Source organism: Triturus cristatus, chromosome 1_1 (assembly GCF_964204655.1).
Source record: "Triturus cristatus chromosome 1_1, aTriCri1.1, whole genome shotgun sequence".
Lineage (NCBI taxonomy): Eukaryota > Metazoa > Chordata > Amphibia > Caudata > Salamandridae > Triturus > Triturus cristatus.
In genome coordinates this window covers 1,310,966,558-1,310,986,270 of record NC_140579.1, presented here as the reverse complement: position 1 = coordinate 1,310,986,270, position 19,713 = coordinate 1,310,966,558, and the positions used below count along the sequence as shown (strand labels likewise).

Here is a 19,713-nt window from a genome sequence, read left to right as displayed (position 1 = left end):
ACACTGCATTTTGGAAGGAACTCAACCTGAGTAACATAGGTTGCAAATAATTTACAGCTTTGAGGCAGGGCATAAACTTATTTAGGGGCCCCTGTTTGGAACAGCTTTGAATTTGATACAGTCCAGATCTATAATGCACCCTTCGGGAAGAGTTACTGACAGTGCACGGGTATACTCTTCCAATTTCCAAAGGTGTTTCCATACAATACTCGGGGATGGTGATGTGTTTGCAATACGGTAACACAGCAGCAGCTCACTAATAGTAATCAAAATAATAGGTGTCTCTACCAACTAGCATATAGGAGGTTCTGTTTTGATCTAAAAGAAACCTTTTAGCGATGTTGTTAGGGTGGAACACATGGACCAAGCGGCGCATGGTGAAGCTTTGCAGGGAGGCATACTGGGCTCGGTAATCGGAGCACTGTGGGTCGGTAGTGCGACCGCTAGTGTTAGTAGTGCTCTCACAGGTTAATAATAAAAAAAAAAAAAAAAAAAAAAAACTTACTTGGTTAGCGCCAATTTGATAAGGGACTGTGTTCTGCGCAAGCACATGTGCCACCTGTCCAGAATCGTTTCATTTTCAGTACACTACTACACCAAAGCCATATTGGGACGGTTCGCCTGGTTGGTGTCCTGTGTTCGGTTCGAGAGGGACAGTTTTTTCGCTTCCTGTCCCCTGCAGGGGAGGGCAGTGCTATCTCTAGGTGCAGCTGCCGCTGGGGGGGGCCTTGGAGAGCAGCTTGATGATGGCACCATGGGTCAGTGAGTGGCGTGCTCAGTATGAGGCGAAGCCGGCACGAGCCGGTTCCCCCCTCAGCGCAAGGGTTTTCATTGTGCAAGGCCTGCAGTTTGCATGCGCGCATCTCCTGTACTTACGGTGCCAGACTGTTCAGACTGACTGTGTATATTTGTGATACTCTGCCCCATCGGGGCTACGTCAGTCTCATACCATACCAGGCACTTTGACTCCCAAAGTATCGTATATATGTTACTGTCTCACACATGCACACTCCAAGCTTGGGATATCTCACAAAAACAGCATTAAACCTTGGTCTTCTTGAGTTTCTTGTTGTTCAAATGGGCGTAATTACTGATATCGGTATGTCTCCCTCATCTTCATTATTTGATTGCTAGCAAGTAAGAGAAATTCATAGTCTTTTAAATGTCACTCATAGTGCACTGAAATGGTGGAAATGTCACACAGGGCAGTTGAAACCTTGGCAGCCATGGATGGGGGTGGCTAGCTCTCAGTTGGCTATACAAGAAAGCTATCATTGTAGCTTAATTATCTTATGCAACTATGATGCAGTGACTAAGCCAACAGATGGGCTTGTTGTAAGTGTAGTGCTCATTTTGTAGTAAATACAGGGAGGCAATGACCTAGCGGCAAACTACCAGGCAATATGCAGCACATTGCCTGAGCAAGCTGGGTAGCCCTGCAGATTAGTTAGGCCTGAATAAGCCACATATATACCGCCTACTTTCTGGCCCACGCTGAGACATTTACATACGTTGTATCACAGCATCGCCAGTTTCTTATTCTCAGGCCCATTGGCACTATGGTGATGCATTATCAATTTGCACAGATATTGGACCTGCATTAGCGACATATACCTCCTCCAGTCTGACCCCACTAGGACCATTCAGCTCTGGCTCCACTTCGGGTCTGGATGAGACAATGAAGCCTCTAACTTGCTTAATCTCTTTGGACACATGTTGGCACGTAATGGCCGTGTAGGCGATTGGTGTGGCTGGTTTTACTTAAAGGGTCCTGATGTGGGCAGGCAAAATCAACAGTCGAAAACTCAGCAACAGGGGTTGACACGCAGTGGGGGACCTGGGCTAGGTGCACTGGTAAGCTTTTACCCAGACAGTATTTATTTAGTGGTTATTCAGGTACTAAAGTAAGGATACCTTTGGCATTATTTACATGCCAGGAAGTACGTAGGGAGAAAGTAATAGTTCCCCTAGTTGCGCAACATGTATATACATTTATATATGGTGCTTGTTAAAAGCTTCCTTGGGTCCAATGAGTGCCAGGCAAACGGGGACGACTTGTACAGGAGATAAACATGAGTAGTTACTCAACACAGTGTGTTAGAAGGGAAGTTGCCTAAGCAGAACTCAAACTGGCCTTAAACGCATGATTGAGACAATTAGTGACCTGCCTAAAGAGGAAAACCTGTGTTAATGGGAGGGCATGCTAAGGGAGATAGCTTACATATTTTCACTGAATTCCGTCAATTCAACGTGCCTAAGTAAGGGAGGAATGCCCGAGTGATGGGTTGGACCTGTTATTAATTTTATTAAACACTCCAAGTACTGCGAGGTAGTGACATTTGAACTCATATCAATGGTTCTTCCAGGACACATCTCCTTCAGTACACACACCGCCAGACAGGGCTGCTCTCCCCTGGAGCAAAGGGATGGCATAACGCCAACGTTGGCAACGTTAGCTATGCTTGCGGCCAGGCAATGGGCTTGTCCAACTTATGTGATATGTTAAGGGTTACAAGCATGCACCAAGAGATGAATCCTCGAGACCATCCAGGACAGACAATAAGACCCGCCCTATAGCCAGGGAGCCAGGCATTTCCAGATGCTGCCAGCTAACTTGTGGGTTGCGGTGCAATAAGCTGAGAGGATCATGGGGTCAGAGCATATTTGGCTACAATCAATGAAGAAGGATGGTTTTGGCATTCACACTTCTCAAGAAGGGCCAAGTATTCGTTCATGTTGTTCCCCCTCTTACACAGCAGGTACACTAGCACACCCGTGCTTATGTCACATGTCCCTTGGCAGGATAGTCACCAAAAGGGGGGAATGGCCATTGGCAGGCCTTGCCAGGACAGGGATAGCCACTCACACCAACTGGCGTCTCTAGGGAGGATAAATGTTAGAAGCACAGACTGGGTGTGTTGGGCCCAAAACCCTTCACCAAAGCTGCGAAGGCATCAGGCTATCAGGTGTCTTTGAGGGACGGGCAAGGGCATTAAAGGGCCGTAGTGCGCGACACAGCATTTGCAGGGATACAGAAGGGTCCCAGGGGATCCACCAAATGGACCACAGCGAAACAAGTGACACAGAATCTGGTAGTCCGACACCATTACTGGTTTAAGTATCAAGGGTAACAGGTGGATAGCAGGGACCGGGCATCTGTGAACAGTCAAAGGTTCAGCAAGCAGGGTAGGCTGTGTAAGTTGTCACTTCACAAAAGGGTGCAGTGTCTAATAACGGGCACCATACACTTATTCCCTCAAACCTGTTGTGACACCATTACTATGTTTGCCAGGGATCAATCGAAAAGAACTATGAAATTGTCTGGTCTATGTGGCGAAGTAATGCACCCTAGAAGAAGACCACAAAGACCACACGGTGCAATTAGCAACCAGTTGGGGACAGGTGAACTTTTGTGGTCTGAAATCACCCCCCAGCTCCTGTGGCATGGAGCTCGGCTGGGCGAGGCGATGGAGCCTGCGCGCAGGAGGGTCATCAGCGCTATGCGCTAATTCACTGAGCAGAGGGGATTTGGCTTCCTTAGACATGGGTTGCTACACGCCAAATTCACAGGGTGCTTTAATGACGATGGGGGACATCTGTCCAGTTTAGCACGGGCCTGTTCTTGCTGGATAGGGGGCGAGGCACCATAAATAGCTAAAGATAAGGCCGCTACTTTGGGCAAAAGGACACTGCTTCAAAACATTAAGGCCACAATTTGCAAATTAAGCAACCAGTTAGGGACATGTGAACTGTGGTGGTCAGAGATTACTCCCCGGCTCCTGTGACAGGGAGCCCGATCTGGGGAGGCAATGGAGGCTGCGCGCAGGAGAGTGAGTTGCGCGATGCGTAAATTCACCGAACAAATGGGGTTTGGATTCATAAGACATGGTTTGCTTCATGCTAAAGCCACAGGGTGTTTCGAGGACGATGGGGTACATGTCTCCAGAATAGGCATGGACTTGTTCCTCCTGGACCTAGGGGAGGCCCTGGAAATAGCGGGATGTAAATAGGAGCGCCCGCCTTGGTCAGGGGCCCTGGCTGCGACGGTCGCCACACCCAGGGCTGTGGCGGAGTTACATGGCGATCCAGAGGTGGAAAGGTATTCAGGGGTACCCTCTGCAGGAGCACAAAGGGTGCTGATGCCAAATATCCCCAGGAAGTCTGTGCAGTGGACCCTGGGGTGCGACGGCGCCCCATCTGTCCAACGGGCGGTTGGAAACCTGTACAACCGGGGGACGCTTGAACGCTCCGCCCCTCGTAGGGGGGGGGGCGTGAGTTATATGGTGGACCAATGTTTCACTGGAAGTGGGAGGGGCTATCCCCTCACCACAATCACTAAGCACCGATTGGCTAAGACCACGATGCAAGTTGGCCCATCAGGTGGTAGGCCGCGAAGGGCGGCTTGCCTTTGGATCGCCTGTAAGATAATCCACCATGTTGGCATATTTGGTATGCTAATAAACCTGCAGCAATTTTCTCCACCAAAAAGTTGTCTTGTCTGCTTATTTATGCTACCTGTATGTTGCTGCAGGAGTGCTGGTGAGTGTGGCCGATATTGGCACTATGCTCGGAGCGCTGCTGCTTCTGCCTGCTGGAGCCGAGGTGCTCCTCTCCTGAGGTGGGCGGGGCTGCTCGTGGGCCCGTCCGAGAGGTCCAATAAGCAAGACCTCCGAAGACGGCCGAAGCCAGGGGATACACGATACCGTGGGGATACCATATATTACACAACAGTGGCGCCAAAGCATGTGCTGACTTCATTGTAACGTTGCAGTATTAGGACACTTAGGGATGTATTCCTTTTCTCCCTCCGTGCAACGCTTCCAGCTGTTACCAAAAGGAACAGGCTGGCAGATGCCTTGGCAAGAGTCTTAAAGCCGGTGTGGCAATCTTTATTATTCTTAGCCCTATAATGTTACACATAGGAATTCGGAAAAGTTGGCAGCTGTGTAATCCTACCAGGTTTGAAAAATATGCTAATTTATCACTATTTTCCTGTATTGGCTCTTGGTGTCAGTCCCTCTTCAATTGGTCGACCTCATAGCCGCCCCCCTCCATTATGTTCGATTCCCGGTGCGACCCTGCAGGGAGCTGTATGAGAGACATAAAGTGGAAAGAAAGGAGGAATCGGCTGAAGAAGAATCTACGGAAATTGAAAGGCTAAAATGGGTGGGGCATGGGGGAAGGGAAAGAATTGGAAGTGTCAATTGTTTTGCCTTTTCCATGTTGAAAATATCTTCAGTAGCAAACACGATAGTTAGGTCACGGTGACCTTTCAGGACAACAACAAAAGTACAATAGCAGTGTATTGTTACTGTATTGCGAAGACCCGAAACACCATCACTCTGGGAGACATAGAAAAACGGAAGTACGACAAGAAATAAGACGCATTATCCCACTCAAAGATGGCACTCGACCTCGGCCCTTCCCTAATGACAGATGACGTTTCGCAAAGAATTGTGGGTTGAATAGAAACTGTGTGCCGTCAGCTGATACAGAGTCAGGCGGGGAAGTGGTGTTGAGATCATGAAATCAGCTGTGGAGCAGCATCTGGAGGCGACGTGAGGACGGGGCATGGGGAGGCATGGACATAGTAGCAGTGCCTGGTTGAAATAAGCGTGCGGCAATATAGGGACAGATACATAACATTGGGGTGGGGGGAGGAAGAGTGGCAGGATGCGATTGGGGTGAGGAGTGATGTAAGCGTTTAGGAAACTCGAGAGGGTAACATAAAGGGGATGAGGTTCAGGACTACGCTGGAGGAGGTGTGAGATCGAGAACACGTTGGGAGGTTTCTGTACGTGGGGCAGTCCTGTAGAAAAATAGTATAGTGATCATGCGGCATTAAATTAGCGGATTATGGGTAGGACGGAGTGCACGAACAGAGAAATGAGAGCATCTCTAGTAGATGTGCTGTGGATAGAGAGAAAGAGGCGGCTGAAGAGTGATCTACGGAAATTGAGTTAAGAGGTGGGGCACGGGATAAGGGAAAGCAAGCATGTGCAAAACCAGTTGATATTTATATTCTGTATTGAAAATGTAGTGGGTAATACATGAACATTTTTTATATTTGGGTGACCTTGGCGTTAAGATACTTATTTCACCACAAAGAGGGAAACTTGTACAGCTATCGCAATTGTATTTGTTCAGTCGTGTGGGTGCTGGTGGTAGGCAGGGTATGAGATGAAGCAGCTCATGGTGAACTCCTGGGACCAGCTGGATTCTGGTCCCAGCAGCTGTTCTTGAGCCTGTTCTGCTCCACCCTCAGTGAATCTGTTTGACTGTGTACCGAATGCTGTGTTCTAGCAATGTAACACATGGAGGGACTCGCACACATTCAGTTCCTTCGCCATGTAGTTATGGTGACCAGATTTTAAAAACCAAAAACCGGGCATTTCGCAAAAATAGGACTACAATATTACATCAGGCACAGAAGGACAGCGCTCATCAGCAGCGCACACATGCCAACATTTTAGAAGAGGAAAGTGGGAGATTTTAAAAAATAGTCTGGGGAATTTATTTCTCCCATTAACTTCTTTGAAGGAGAAGCATTTTCAGACGAGAAACGGCCAAAATAAAACCCATTTTTGGAGTTTCCCGCCTGAATTGGGCCTATTGGGATGTCTGACATTAAAACACAGACAAGGCTTTAGGGAAATAAATGAAATGCAATTTTTAAACCATATTTCATATCTGGTATTTAAAATGCTCTTCAACAACGGCTGCTAACTAGTCCAGCTTTGGAACACATAAAACATGCCTCCCACTGTTTTGAGTCGACCCTCTCTGAAAACTAGGACATGTTCCAGATTTGCCGAAATCTACTGGGACAGCTGGTGAAAAACCATGACTGACCCGGCAAATCTGGGCTGCCTGCACAGCGAATAAGGGGTTTGGCGTTGAAGGCGAGGCGCTTATCTTCCCACAATACCAGTGGTAAATGGCTCACTTGTCGGAAATCCATAATTTAATTTGTCTGAGTTCTCTTTACTCCTTGAAGTGGTTTGAGGTCCAAGGCATAAAGTGAGGTTTAAGAGTAATTTTGAGGCAAGCTCTGTGTAAAAGTAGGACTGTGTACTTTGTGAGAATGTTAGGTATTTCTGTGTGAGTAAGTACACCAATTCCCATTTATATAAGACATATTACAAGTGAATGCTTTCAACTCTTTACTTAGTTTTTATTACTACCCGATGGATCACATTTTATCTGACTTAACAAAGAATGGTGTTTAAATCCCTCAAGGATTTAAAAACTATGCCCTGAAATTTCCATGTAGATCATCTAGGTGGTTGCCGAACTTTCCAACTATTTCAGATGATCACAAGCCACATGCAGGTTAAATAAAGATTTCGGAACTGAAATATTAACCCATTGAGCCATCTTGTATTTGGAAGTAGGGCGATTTGCTTTATTGTTTGATTATTTAAAAGCATTACAATTAGGAAATACTTTATATGTATAAAAAAAGATTTAAAAAGCGAGCCATTAATACAAAGTTTCTAAATTTCATTGGAGTGAGGTGACCCAGATATTAAATGTACACAATTTTCCAGCGGCATAATTGATCTAATAAAGGATGTGTGCCGACAGGGACAAAAACTTCATTGTTAAAAAAAAACAAGCATTGGCATAGCCAATAGGTCTCGCTTTTGGGACCTTATAAGTATTTAGTTATGCAGCACAATATCCTTGGTGCAATAACATCAACTGTTGCATGGCTAAAAATGTATAATGTCCCAAAGGCGAGACCTATTGGCTATGCCAATGCTTGTTTTTTAGAGGTTTGGCATGCAGTTTTAAATGTAGGCTGGTAAAAAAGGTGCCAACTCGAGGGGCAAGGTCTAGAGAGAAATAAGATAGGAAGAGAGGTGAGTTATAATGAGATAGCACAAATAGAAAGGTGAAGCACAGAATGACAGGTCAAGTAAACAAAGTAGCGAGGCAGAGAGGCAGGTAGAGCCGGTGGGATGAAAAATAGAAAGATATGAGAAGTAGAGAGAAAAGAGGTGCAGATGAGGTAGAGAGATGAGGCTAATACAGAGGAAGGGCGAGGGAGAAGTAGAGAATGGTGAAATAGGGAGAGAGAGCGACAGAGGTAAGACAGATGTATTAAATGAGTGAGACATTGGAAGCAGAGAGAGTGAACAGAAACAGTGAAGGAGATACAAAGAGAGATGAAAGCAAAGGGAGTGATAGATGGAGTGGAAGAGGTAGAGAGAGCTTTGTAGCACGGTTTGTGCTTTACAAGTCTATGTAAATTAATACCGTTTTTTTTTTAAAAAGTGCAGATACTGTCTATTACTTTTATTAGTGCTCTGCCGGGAACATGTGGTATATCGTGTTGCAAGTATAACAGCCCAACTGGGTAGCAAGTGTTTTATCCATTACTGGTATAACGGACCTGTTAAGGAGTACTGGTACTCTCAACTATTGGTATAACAGAGATGCTCAGAAGTGCTGGAACTCTTTGCTGTTGCTAGAACGTACCAGCTGAGAAGTTCTGGTACTCCTCACTATTGGCATAATAGAGCTGATAAGTGGCAGGACCTTTCGCTATTGCTGTAACAGACCTACTGAGAACTGCTCGTACTTTTCTCTACTAGTAGAACAGACCTGCTAAGAAGTTCTGAGACTCTTCACTGCTGCTATAACAGACCTGCTGAGGAGTCCTTGTACTTCTCATTGTGGCTAATAAAGCACTCATGCGAAGTGCCAGCAATCCTCAGCATTTGGTGTAAGAAACCTACTGAGAAGTGCTGGTATTGTCCATTAATGGTCTAGCCGCTCTGTAAAGTAGCATTAGTACTCTCCACTGTTGCTATAAAATACTTGCTCTAAAGTGCATTTATTCTTCACTGCTGGTGTAACACACCTGCTGAGATATTCTGGGGCTCCTCGCCATTGGTTTAACAGACATGCTGAGACCCTCTAATATTGGTATACTAAAGCTGGTGAGAGGTGCTTGGATACCCCAGTATTGGTATAACCGACCTGCTCAGAAAAGCCAGAGCTCTTCGCTATTGATATAATAGACCTGCTGAGAAGTGCTGAAACTCTTTACTATTGCTTTAATAAGCCTGCTAATAAGTGCTCGCACTCAATACTATTGCTTTAAGAGGCCTGCTGAGAAGTGCCATTACTCTTCACTATTGATATAACAGACCTACTGAGAAGTGCCTGTACTCTGCACTAGTGTTTTAACAAACCTGCTCAGAAGTGCTTGTACTGTTTACTATTGCTTTAAGAGACCCGGTTGAGAAGTTCTGGTACTCTTCACTATGGCTTTAATAGACCTGCTTATAAGTGCTTGCACTCATTACTATGGCTTTAAAAGGCCTGCTGAGATGTGCCAGTACTTTTCACTTGTGATATAACAGACCTGATGAGAAGTGCTGGTAATCTTCACTATTAGTTTTAAAAACCTGCTTAGAAGTGCTCATAATGTTTACTATTGCTTGTAGAGACCTGGTTAGAAGTGCTGGAACTCTTCACTATTGGTTTAACAAGCCTGTTCAGAAGTGTTGGTACTCTTTATCATTGCGTTAACAGACCTGTTGAGAAGTGCTGTGGCTATTTACTATTGGTATACCCGATGAGAAGTGCAGCTATCGTCCATTAATGGTACAACAGCCTTGCTGATAAGCGTCCTATTAAGAGTAAGGGAGCTCTAATGAGACGTTTGAGTAATTAGGTAGTGGTGAAATTATGAGATCCTGAAGTACACATCAGCAAGGCAGCCCAGCAGCTGCCTGTCTCTATGGTCCAGTTTTCCCCGTCTCAAGACCAGAACCCCTCTGCCGTGTTTAGTTCCTGGAGTATATTAATCTATTTCTAGTACTGGTCAGGGAAGTTACTACTGCGAGAATCGTTCTTCCTGTACTGTTCCGGAGTCTAACATACCTTGCGAATATTCATCTAATAAATGATGCCAAAACCTACATTGGCCACTAGATGTCATAATTGCAGAGGAATGTAACTTTCGCTGTACGTAAAACAGATGGCTGAGTAACCTTGGTAGCAATGTTGCTGGATGGCGTCCCTACCACACACACCAGCATCGCATTCCAGGGGACTGCTCTGGATGTGGTACATTGTGGTGCTATATTTAGATGCTATTCGGCATTGTGCAGTGCAATATTCATTTGGTAAGGCTGCGAATTCGAGGCATTACGGAAACAAAGAAATTCTTAAAAGTAGCGTGATGGATTCTACTTCACTATTCATTCTAGTGTTTTCATCTGATACCTCGTTCTATTTAAAGCAAACAGTAACTTGATTTGATGCTCTCCGCGTGAGACAGCCGATGAGCTACAAGCACATGTAAGAAAGAACAAGCAGGAAGTGGGATAAGGGAGTGGGTAGGGCACGTCGCGCCCTCTAAGGGGAGAGAGGCACGCAGGCTGGCAAATGGAGTGCACTTTCGCGGCCGCTTTGATGTTCTCAGTGGTCGCGCGGCTCACTGAGGACATCAAAGCGGCCGCGAAATGATCACGCAGGCTGCCAAATGGTGCGCGCGCCCGGCGCACATGCACTGCATTTGGAGGCCTGAAATGCACTCGTTTGCACTTCCAAATCCCCCCGTTTACTAAAGCTCTCGCCAGAGCAGCGCTAAAGCGCTGGCTCAGGTGAGACCTAAAAAAGGAACAAGCCCGGCATAGACAAAGGAAAAAGAAAAGGAAAGGGAGGCAGACTTGGCGCTTGTCTCTAAAGGTTCGAGAGTCCTGTGTAGTTTTGGGTGGCGCCAAGAATATAGAGGCTAAAATTTTGGCTGCTCTTGGAACAAATTTGGTGAACCGGATGTTAAGCATCATATTTTATGGATTCATAACTTCATAATGGCTTGTCGATACGATCGGGCACCAAGTTTGCATCATTCGCCCCATAGCAGAATCCTTCTGTCGTTGAGTAAGGCGGGACAGCTTATCAAATAGACATGTATGAGGATATGTTTAGTGAGTTGGGTAGGGGAGAGAGCTTAAGCATCCTTGGGTTATAGGGCATCAATTGTATTAACTAAGTTTGTTTACCACTGATGTCCCAGGCTTCTCACACTGTTGACACCCCAAATTGAAAACCAAGCATACCCCTTGAGTCTTGAGGAGGTAACATCAGAGCAGTCCGAGGCTTCCTCAGGGAGTTGATGTTGGTTGGAAACGCAGCACTCCAAAGCACATATAAGAATCACTCAATAAATCTTTGGCTAGGCAATGTCTTTTCTTTTAAAACCAAAATGTACTTTAATGCACAGAAAGCTAAATGCAACAAATATAATTACAAATATGTATATACTATTGGAAAAACAGATGGATGGTGCTAGGATGCCAGATATATTTGACGGAGGCTAGGGTGCTATAGGAGCATGGGTATTTAAAAAAAATATTTTGGGTGAGGGAGGATGCCAGAAGCAGTTGAATGTGGTGGTGCATGATAGGACAAAGGTTTATATGGTATTTTTTAGGCAAAACAGGGTGAGAGGGTAAAGGGGGTGAGGCCTTTTTGTCCACGGCTCTCCCATTACTCATTTGCCCCTCGGCAGCTGATTAAATGCACCAGCTCAGAAGCATAACCGGATTTGAAAGAGGGAGCATAATAGCACATGACTGTGCACGGATAGCTGTCAATAACATGGAGTTTCCCACTTTTCAGTTCCAGGCGAAGACCTAGACAGTTCGAGCTTCATTCTCATCTATATAATATTGCTTAGAACTTCATTGTAGAAGACAGCCTTGGTTATTTAATGCATTCTGTATATTGACTTTGGCAACACCTTGCTGACTTATCCTTCTAGTAAAACACTGTATTATTTGAAGGTATGATAAAAAAGGAAGAAATTATCGCTTTTTTATGTATGACTATGGGTTGTAAGTGTCCATGCTCTTGCCACAGATAGGGGGTTGGAGGAGCACTCCTGTTTATACTTGCTTTCTTAAAATATTTAAACGCAAGCTACTTGTTTAATGGTGCTACAGAGCTACACTTGCTGTCAGTCCAAGTGTTTTGTCAAAAGAGGTGCTATTACAAGTATGGAACTTGTGTACACTGTGCACTGTTCACTGGGTTGTAACCAAACCCTTAAGTTTAATCCAAATGTGTCATTCTAAAGTAATACTCAACACTGTTAATAATTTCTACATGAATGAATTTCTTATTTGTCATGTCTTAGTCATCATCATAAATACAACAAGAACATAAACTTAAACATTCAATGCATAATTCAATATTTTGTTTTTGTGTTAACAATTCTACTATTAGCTTCATAGTTCATTAAAGACTGTAATGCAACATTCATGTAGATGCCTGATGCATTTCGGGACGTTTCAGTCCCTTCCTCAGGGGCCAATCTACAAAGGAAAAGGATACACTTATGAACTCGTCAAAATGGTGGTGATAGCCACGTGCTTGGTACCGTTGTTTGTATTCAAGTAGTTTCTGACTGCAGATGTTCGTATCCGAGAAGATCCTTTTGATCCTGATAAATTGTGAGTAAGGCAAGTTCTTAATCAGACTTCTCGGGTGAAAAGTAGTGTACACCAATGCATTATTCCGGTCAGTGGGTTTACTATAGATTTGAGTGTTGAAATATGTGTCTGAGGAAGATTTGCTCACGAGTACATCCAAGAAATGGATGCTCTGATCTTTAATGTTATAAGTGAATTGTATCCTGGGATTGATGGTGTTCAACATGTCAATCGTTGTTATTAGTTCTTCCTTGGTGTCTGTCCAAATAATGAATATATCATCTATGTACCGACAATACATTTTGATCTTTTGCCACCATGCTGGGTTGGTCATGATGTTTTCATGCTCAAATAGTGCCATAAAGGTATTAGCATATGCAGGGGCCCCCGAGAAACCCATGGAGGTCCCCGTCAGTTGAGCAAAGAATCGACCTTGCCATGAGAAATAGCTGTGATGTAAACAGAATTTTAGCAATTGTAGAATGGACATTTTTTCCATGCCAATGTCTCCCATCTGGAGTGGGGCCAATTCCACTGCTTCTAGACCCGCTTCGCATGGTATGGACGTATACAAAGCTGCAACGTTGATGGTGCATAGTAATATCCTGTCTGAGCTTTCCACTTCAACCTCTTGTAATTTCTGTAAACAATGAGTGGTGTCTTTGAGATATGATTTCCATCCTTGTACAAATTGCTGTAAGTAAAAATCCTCAAGTGTACCCAGAGGATCAAAAATCGAACCGCACCCTGAGACTATAGGGCAGAATGGAGGATTTAGCGCATCCTTATGTATTTTTGGTATTTTATGTAGCTTTGGTCTTCGTGGGTTGCTAGTGGTAAGAAATGTTTTGGTTTGTGCATTGATCCAATTTTCATCTAATGCATTTTGCAGAATGTTCTCTGTAAGAAACTGTCTCTATATATACTGCACCAAAGTGAGGTACAGTGTGTATAGAGTCCAAGAGTCTCCAGAGGTAGGCAGAGGTTAAAGTTAGATAGAACCTTACTCTCTAAGGTGGTAGCTTGGTCGAGCAGTAACACAGTATCAGAGGACAGTGTTGAGCATTTGATGTACACACTCAGTCAGCAAATGAATTCACACACTCAAGAACTGAACTCTAGGCCAATTGTTTTTGTATAAAAAATATACTGCTGTTTTATGTCTAGAACCAAGCAAGCCTGGTACAGGTAAGCATAAAAATACTTTGCAGTAATAAATTACTTGTGCGAACACAGTTCGAAATTGCAGTAGAAATTGTACTGGTTCTGGTTTTACAGTTAAGGAAGCAGTTTGCAACACTTAGGTGCCGATTCCGATCCGGTAAAAAAAAATACCGTACGACTCGCATCCGTATTTTTTTACGTACGAGTCGCACAAGTACCGTACAAACTGCCAAGTACGATTCGCATGGGAAAAACTCCATACGAATCACATCCGGAAAACTCCCCCACACGTCCTCGGGTCGGAAAATGTGTCCAACACATCCCCGGACGATTTACCGTACGAATCGGAAAAATGAAGTCCGACCGCGCTAGTACGATCACTCCCGTCCTTTCGATTTTACAACTGTATGCAAAAAACACCGTACGGACCGAACTCCCACAGCAAGCATGGAGACACGTGTCCGCATACGCGCCGAACACCCCACCACAGACCTTGCATGTACGCGCAAAATGCCCCCCGGCCGCGGATGTACGCGCCGAACCCCACCGCACCCGTGCATGTACGGACCGTACCCCCACCCCACCCGTGCATGTACGGACTGTACCCCCACCCCACCAGTGTATGTACGGACCGTACCCCCACCCGTGTATGAATGGAGCGTACCAACACCCCAGCCGTGTATGTACCGACCGTACCCCCACCCCACCCGTGTATGTACGGACCGTACCCCCACCCGTGTATGAATGGAGCGAACCAACACCCCACCCGTGTATGTACGGACCGTACCCCCACCCCACCAGTGTATGTACGGACCGTACCCCCACCCGTGTATGTACGGACCGTACCCCCACTCATGTATGTACAGACCGTACCCCCCACCCGTGTATGTACGGACCGTACCCCCACCCCACCAGTGTATGTACGGACCGTACCCCCACCCCACCCGTGTATGTACGGACCGTACCCCCACCCCACCCGTGTATGTACGGACCGTACCCCCACCCCACCCGTGTATGTACGGACCGTACCCCCACCCCACCAGTGTATGTACGGACCGTACCCCCACCCCACCAGTGTATGTACGGACCGAACCCCCACCCCACCAGTGTATGTACGGACCGTACCCCCACCCCACCAGTGTATGTACGGACCGAACCCCCACCCCACCCGTGTTCGTACGCACCCTACCCCCACCCCACCAGTGTATGTACGGACCGTACCCCCACCCCACCAGTGTATGTACGGACTGAACCCCCACCCCACCCGTGTTCGTAGGCACCCTACCCCAGGCCCACACACCAGCACCCTCACCCAACATTGGGCATGTACGAGTCATACTAAGCCATAGCAAAGGACAGCACTGTACAACAACATGGCCCATGTACGCACCGTACAGACGCCAATAACACTCCTACTGAACCAGAACTAACCAAAAAAACACAAGGACAGTCAATCCGAGGCACACAACACCACAAAACATATCCAACAAGGCCAAAGACATCCTATACACTGACCTGCAACTGACAAACAGAGAAACAGAGGCCCAAACCACTACCACTCCTTATAACACACCCACCCAAAGTTCAAACACAGCCACACCCACAAATGGACCAATAAAAAGGCCCAACACACACAAACCATGATCCTTTGCAACAGATCCACTGCTGCCAGTGAAGTACTCCAATTTTTGAGACCCCAGAGGTGCTAGGGGTAGCACCCTATGACTTCGAGTACTTCCTGATGTGGTATTATAAAAGTCTGCATATCTTGATAATATAACAAAGAACTTGGCAACAGAAGCTGAAATATGAAAAGACATCTTTATTAAACTCAAATGAGTGAGACTACGTCGCACAGAAGCCTTAGCAACTGAATGAGGCAGTCTGCAGAACAAAAAACAGTCTTCCCTTATATACAGATTCTTGTGCCTCAGGCACACATTCTTCAGTTTATGGTATGGTCATTCAAAAGTATATATTACAAACGAAAGAGCAGAGTCATGATGACCATCCCACATTCCAGTTAAGCCAGCCCGCAATTATTTACCCAGCAAGGCTCAGATCCCACATTAGATATCGATAGGCCCCAATAAACATGAGCATCTCCTGTTTGGGAAAGCAAGCCATAAAACAGGAACAGTCAGGTGTGAAAGAGATTAGCTGGAGGCTTGTGTAGGATGAAAAGGTTTTATGGTGTGTCAAGCCCTGATGCTAATCACAGATGGCCGAAGGACGGGGAACTCGTGAGACCAGTTTGACCTGGGGCAGCAGAGCCGAGCTGCCCAGGTCACAGAAAAGTCAAGGAAAGGCACATGTGCTCAAAAAGGCCCGTATTCGCTTCGTGCTGTATAGTCTATGTGAGGGCAACCATAAGATGGCCACTGATACAAAATGGAACCCGCGTAGTGATGTATAATAGCGTATACACAGTGCATTCATAGCTAAAACGTTACACAAAGCACTTGTACATACCGCATTAACCATTCGCGGTTCACTATTACCGAGATAGACAGGGGTAGGGCCCTGCCTCCTACGTGGTCCCAAATTCTAAAGTACGACAGACCCTCCTTTTGCCCTTACATAGGCAATAACTATACTCATTTCAATCCGAGTCTAGGTCAATATTCACGAAGTCATGGAGATGTTGCTGTAGCATCATCCTATTACTTAGCGACTCTCACGGGACACGTCTTCTTACACATGTAGTAGCACAAAGGCCACATAGCACAAAGGCCACATATGGCAGGACAAAATAAGGAATACCTCTATCTAGGTGGCATAAGATCACACTCTCAACAATTAGTGATGTTCACTACTAACTAGTGTCGATACAGAAGCTGTATAGAAGAATTGCTTGCAAATTCTGATCTTCTAACCTGCTCATGTTCAGGAAAAGGGTGAAAAGAGTGCAAAGAAACAGTAGTGGGAAAAGACATAGGTTGAGAAGCGGGTGCAGAAGTCAATTGGGTAGAGAAAAACAATCCCACCCATAAATGACAACGTCATGTTTAAAAAACACTAGAAAACTCGTTATTAAAAACATAGAGACAACGGGAGAAAGTAGTAACCACTATTACAAATGAAACAATAATTTTATGTTCAGGTGAAACAGTGGTGACCCTCATCAATGCTCTGAGGTGAAAAGGGGGTACCCTTCCACAGAAAGTGGATTTTATTCTGCTTATACTAGACAATGCCAGCAAAACAAACAGTCTTCTAACACCTAGTCTATACAATCACACGGAAACCTCTTGTGAAACCACCTATGCCCAGAGTCCGTTCAAAAAGCCTCTCTGGCAGGCTTCTATTGTCCATCAAATCTTCTTCTGTTGTTTTCTTTTGCATGGGCCTCTTCATTCAAGCCTTTCATGAGAAAAGAAAGTACTGCTCAGTTGGAGTGCCCTCCTGGCAAACACTCACAGCTCACTCGAGGGTCTCAATGTTTCAAGGCAGTGCACCTGTGTCTTTCCTCTGCTGCAGACACTACAAATAATATGCTCTTCATTGGTCATGGGCACAGATCATCTTGTGCAGACCCGGGACCATTCTCAGGATCCAACACTCATCATTCGGTGTCAGAGGACGCTCAGGCTGCTCTTTCATGGGCACTGGAATGTAGTGCCTTCTGTCAATCTTGGATCCGCCGGTGCACTGCACTTCCATTGGAGCAAGGGAAAAGAGGGGGTATGTGTGGCCAAAAACTCAGGCCAAGGGGCTCAAGGGACTGCACACTGTCAGAGGTTACCAGCACATGACAGGCGCTCTTGTGTACTGAAATTCTGGTTCTGTGGCAAAACCAGCTCCTCCATCTTTTCTGATGTTGAACGCCTTCTGACAAAGCAAGTGTGATGCTTTAACCAGTTCGTTGTGTAACAAGGGGACTGTAAACAGGTGGCCTGTGATTTTCAAATGAGTGGCCACACACCATGGGAAAAATTTCGTCTAGAATACACTGTCTTTCTCAGGAAGCAATACAAATAAAAAGGCAGTAGGCAAAACAGTGCCTCTAATCTTTTCAATTTGGTTTCCGTGTGAGAGCCTCCATCATCTAAGGGTAGATAACTACACGAGAATTCTATCTAAATGGATGTCTTCACATATGGTGGCATTGTCTAATAGGGCAAACACATTTTTTTTTTCAATGATTACATATAAGTGTTTCTAAATTCCTTATCTAGGACATTTCAATAGAGAAATCACATGGTACAGATTATCATAGGCATGTAGAAACCTTTCACATCAGGTGCACTAGGCAATACACAGGCTAATAGTCAGATATGAAAACAAAAGACAAAAATCCTGATATTTGCATGATTAGAACACATCTGATCCCACCAAAAATTAAAGCAGCAGGAGCAAAAGGGCAAAAACCACATTAAGAATAAACATTGAAAATTCGTCATGTTCAAAAGGGTAAACGTAAAATATCTCCTATTGATATGGAAAACTTGTCTTACTATAATATAATATACTTGAGTCAGCTAACCAGTCTATCGCTACTCTGACAGTCAGGCTGGAAAACATTGAAGCATGCTTAAGGAAAATTCTTGAAGATCAGTCTGGTCATGCAAAAGGGAATTATACATAATATGAGGGGTCCCTGGTGCATCACTACAGTCTGGAAGTGTGTACCTGAACAATACACCTACAATAATAAATGGGCTGACTGGTGAAAGAAATACGGGAAAGGGAATTGGAACTACACCAAGAGTACGGGTGATACACAAAAGGCCAAAGTTACATACATTTTAACTCTACCGCTGGCGACTACACCATATACGGTAATCTTAGCTAATGTTCCAGTTCCTTCTGCAGGGAAAAATGAAAACCTAGTTTTCTTTTAAGGAGCAAAGGCCATATGCTACTTAGGAAACAGGACACCATTAACTAATGTAATATAGAAATTAGGCCACCTTTAGTCACAGATCTATAATTTCATCCTTAGGTCCAATCAAGGATACATAAATGTAAGGCTGCCTGTTCCTTTAATGAAAAGGGCAGTAACGTGACTAACTGATCTCTTTTAGTTTTCTGTAATACCATTATAGCCAATTTAGACATGCACTGGTAAAGTGCTGCCTCTCATGTTCACAGCATGAAATATCATTAGCTGTGGAATTTAGTAACCAGGACAAGTTCAACCAACTGTTGCGTAGCGATGGGCATCGTCATGTCCATCCCCTCACACACAGGTAAACTTGTAATAGTATCAAAAGCAGCAACAAAAACAACGAAAACATGCAAAAAATAATAAAAAACGCACAAAACGTCAAGCCATCAGATATACTTGCTGTATATCAAGCACAAAAAGCATAGACAAAACAATAGCATATGTAAAAAGCGGTGACACACAACACCATGTCATGTACTTTATGCACTGTAAAACTGCAGCCCAAAACCCAATATTTGGGCCTGTTTAATTTGTCAGGTTTAAAATACTTACCCTCCTTTTTGACAGTAGATCACCAGGCAATGGAAATCTGCTGTCAAACATAACTCTACTGTTTCTCTTCTAACATACAGGACCAGCAAGAACAATTCATGATAGCAATTCGTTCACATTTAGGCATGTAGCCTTAAAAAATTTTTAGAATCTTTTTGTCTGTCTAAGACTTAATGCAACACTTCGTTTTCTGTTAAAGAAGAGCAACTATAGCAGGCATCATTCTATTTTCTTTTTTAGAGCACCAATGTATCAGCAAAGCATTTAACATGATGTTTGGACTTTCAAAGAAAACCCCTTTGCTATATTTTCCCTTTGGAATTAAGTTCTTTAGTTTTAGTGATGCTATGGAGAAACCAGAAACCCCACCTTTAGAGGCCCGTGTAGCAAGGGCATTCTGCATTCCACAGAGGCAAGGCCCTAATTTAAAAGGTCATAAATGTCAACTCCATTGTTTACGGGAAAGATAGCATCTCAGCAGCGTGACCGAGCCAGCCTCTGCAGCTCTCCCAACCCCCAGCTTCTGACACTCTGAATTCGTCAAAGCCAGAAGGCCTTCCTAATTCCTCCTAATTCGCAATAATTTACTCTATTTTGAAAAATAATTTCTCTTTTTTAGGCGCTAAAAAAATTATCCCTATTCCCAGATTG

At 44.8% G+C, this 19,713-nt stretch overlaps 1 protein-coding gene across 1 annotated transcript in view; it reads left to right on the top strand.

Moving 5' to 3' along the window:
• Nucleotides 1-2,687: 2,687 nt before the first annotated feature.
• LOC146872019 (ragulator complex protein LAMTOR5-like) overlaps nucleotides 2,688-19,713 on the top strand; it is a 195,262-nt gene continuing 178,236 nt past the window's right edge. The window contains exons 1-2 of the mRNA XM_085650256.1: nucleotides 2,688-2,759; nucleotides 5,534-5,558. Coding sequence (XP_085506382.1) covers nucleotides 2,688-2,759; nucleotides 5,534-5,558 — 97 coding nt within the window. The remainder of the gene's footprint in view (nucleotides 2,760-5,533; nucleotides 5,559-19,713) is intronic.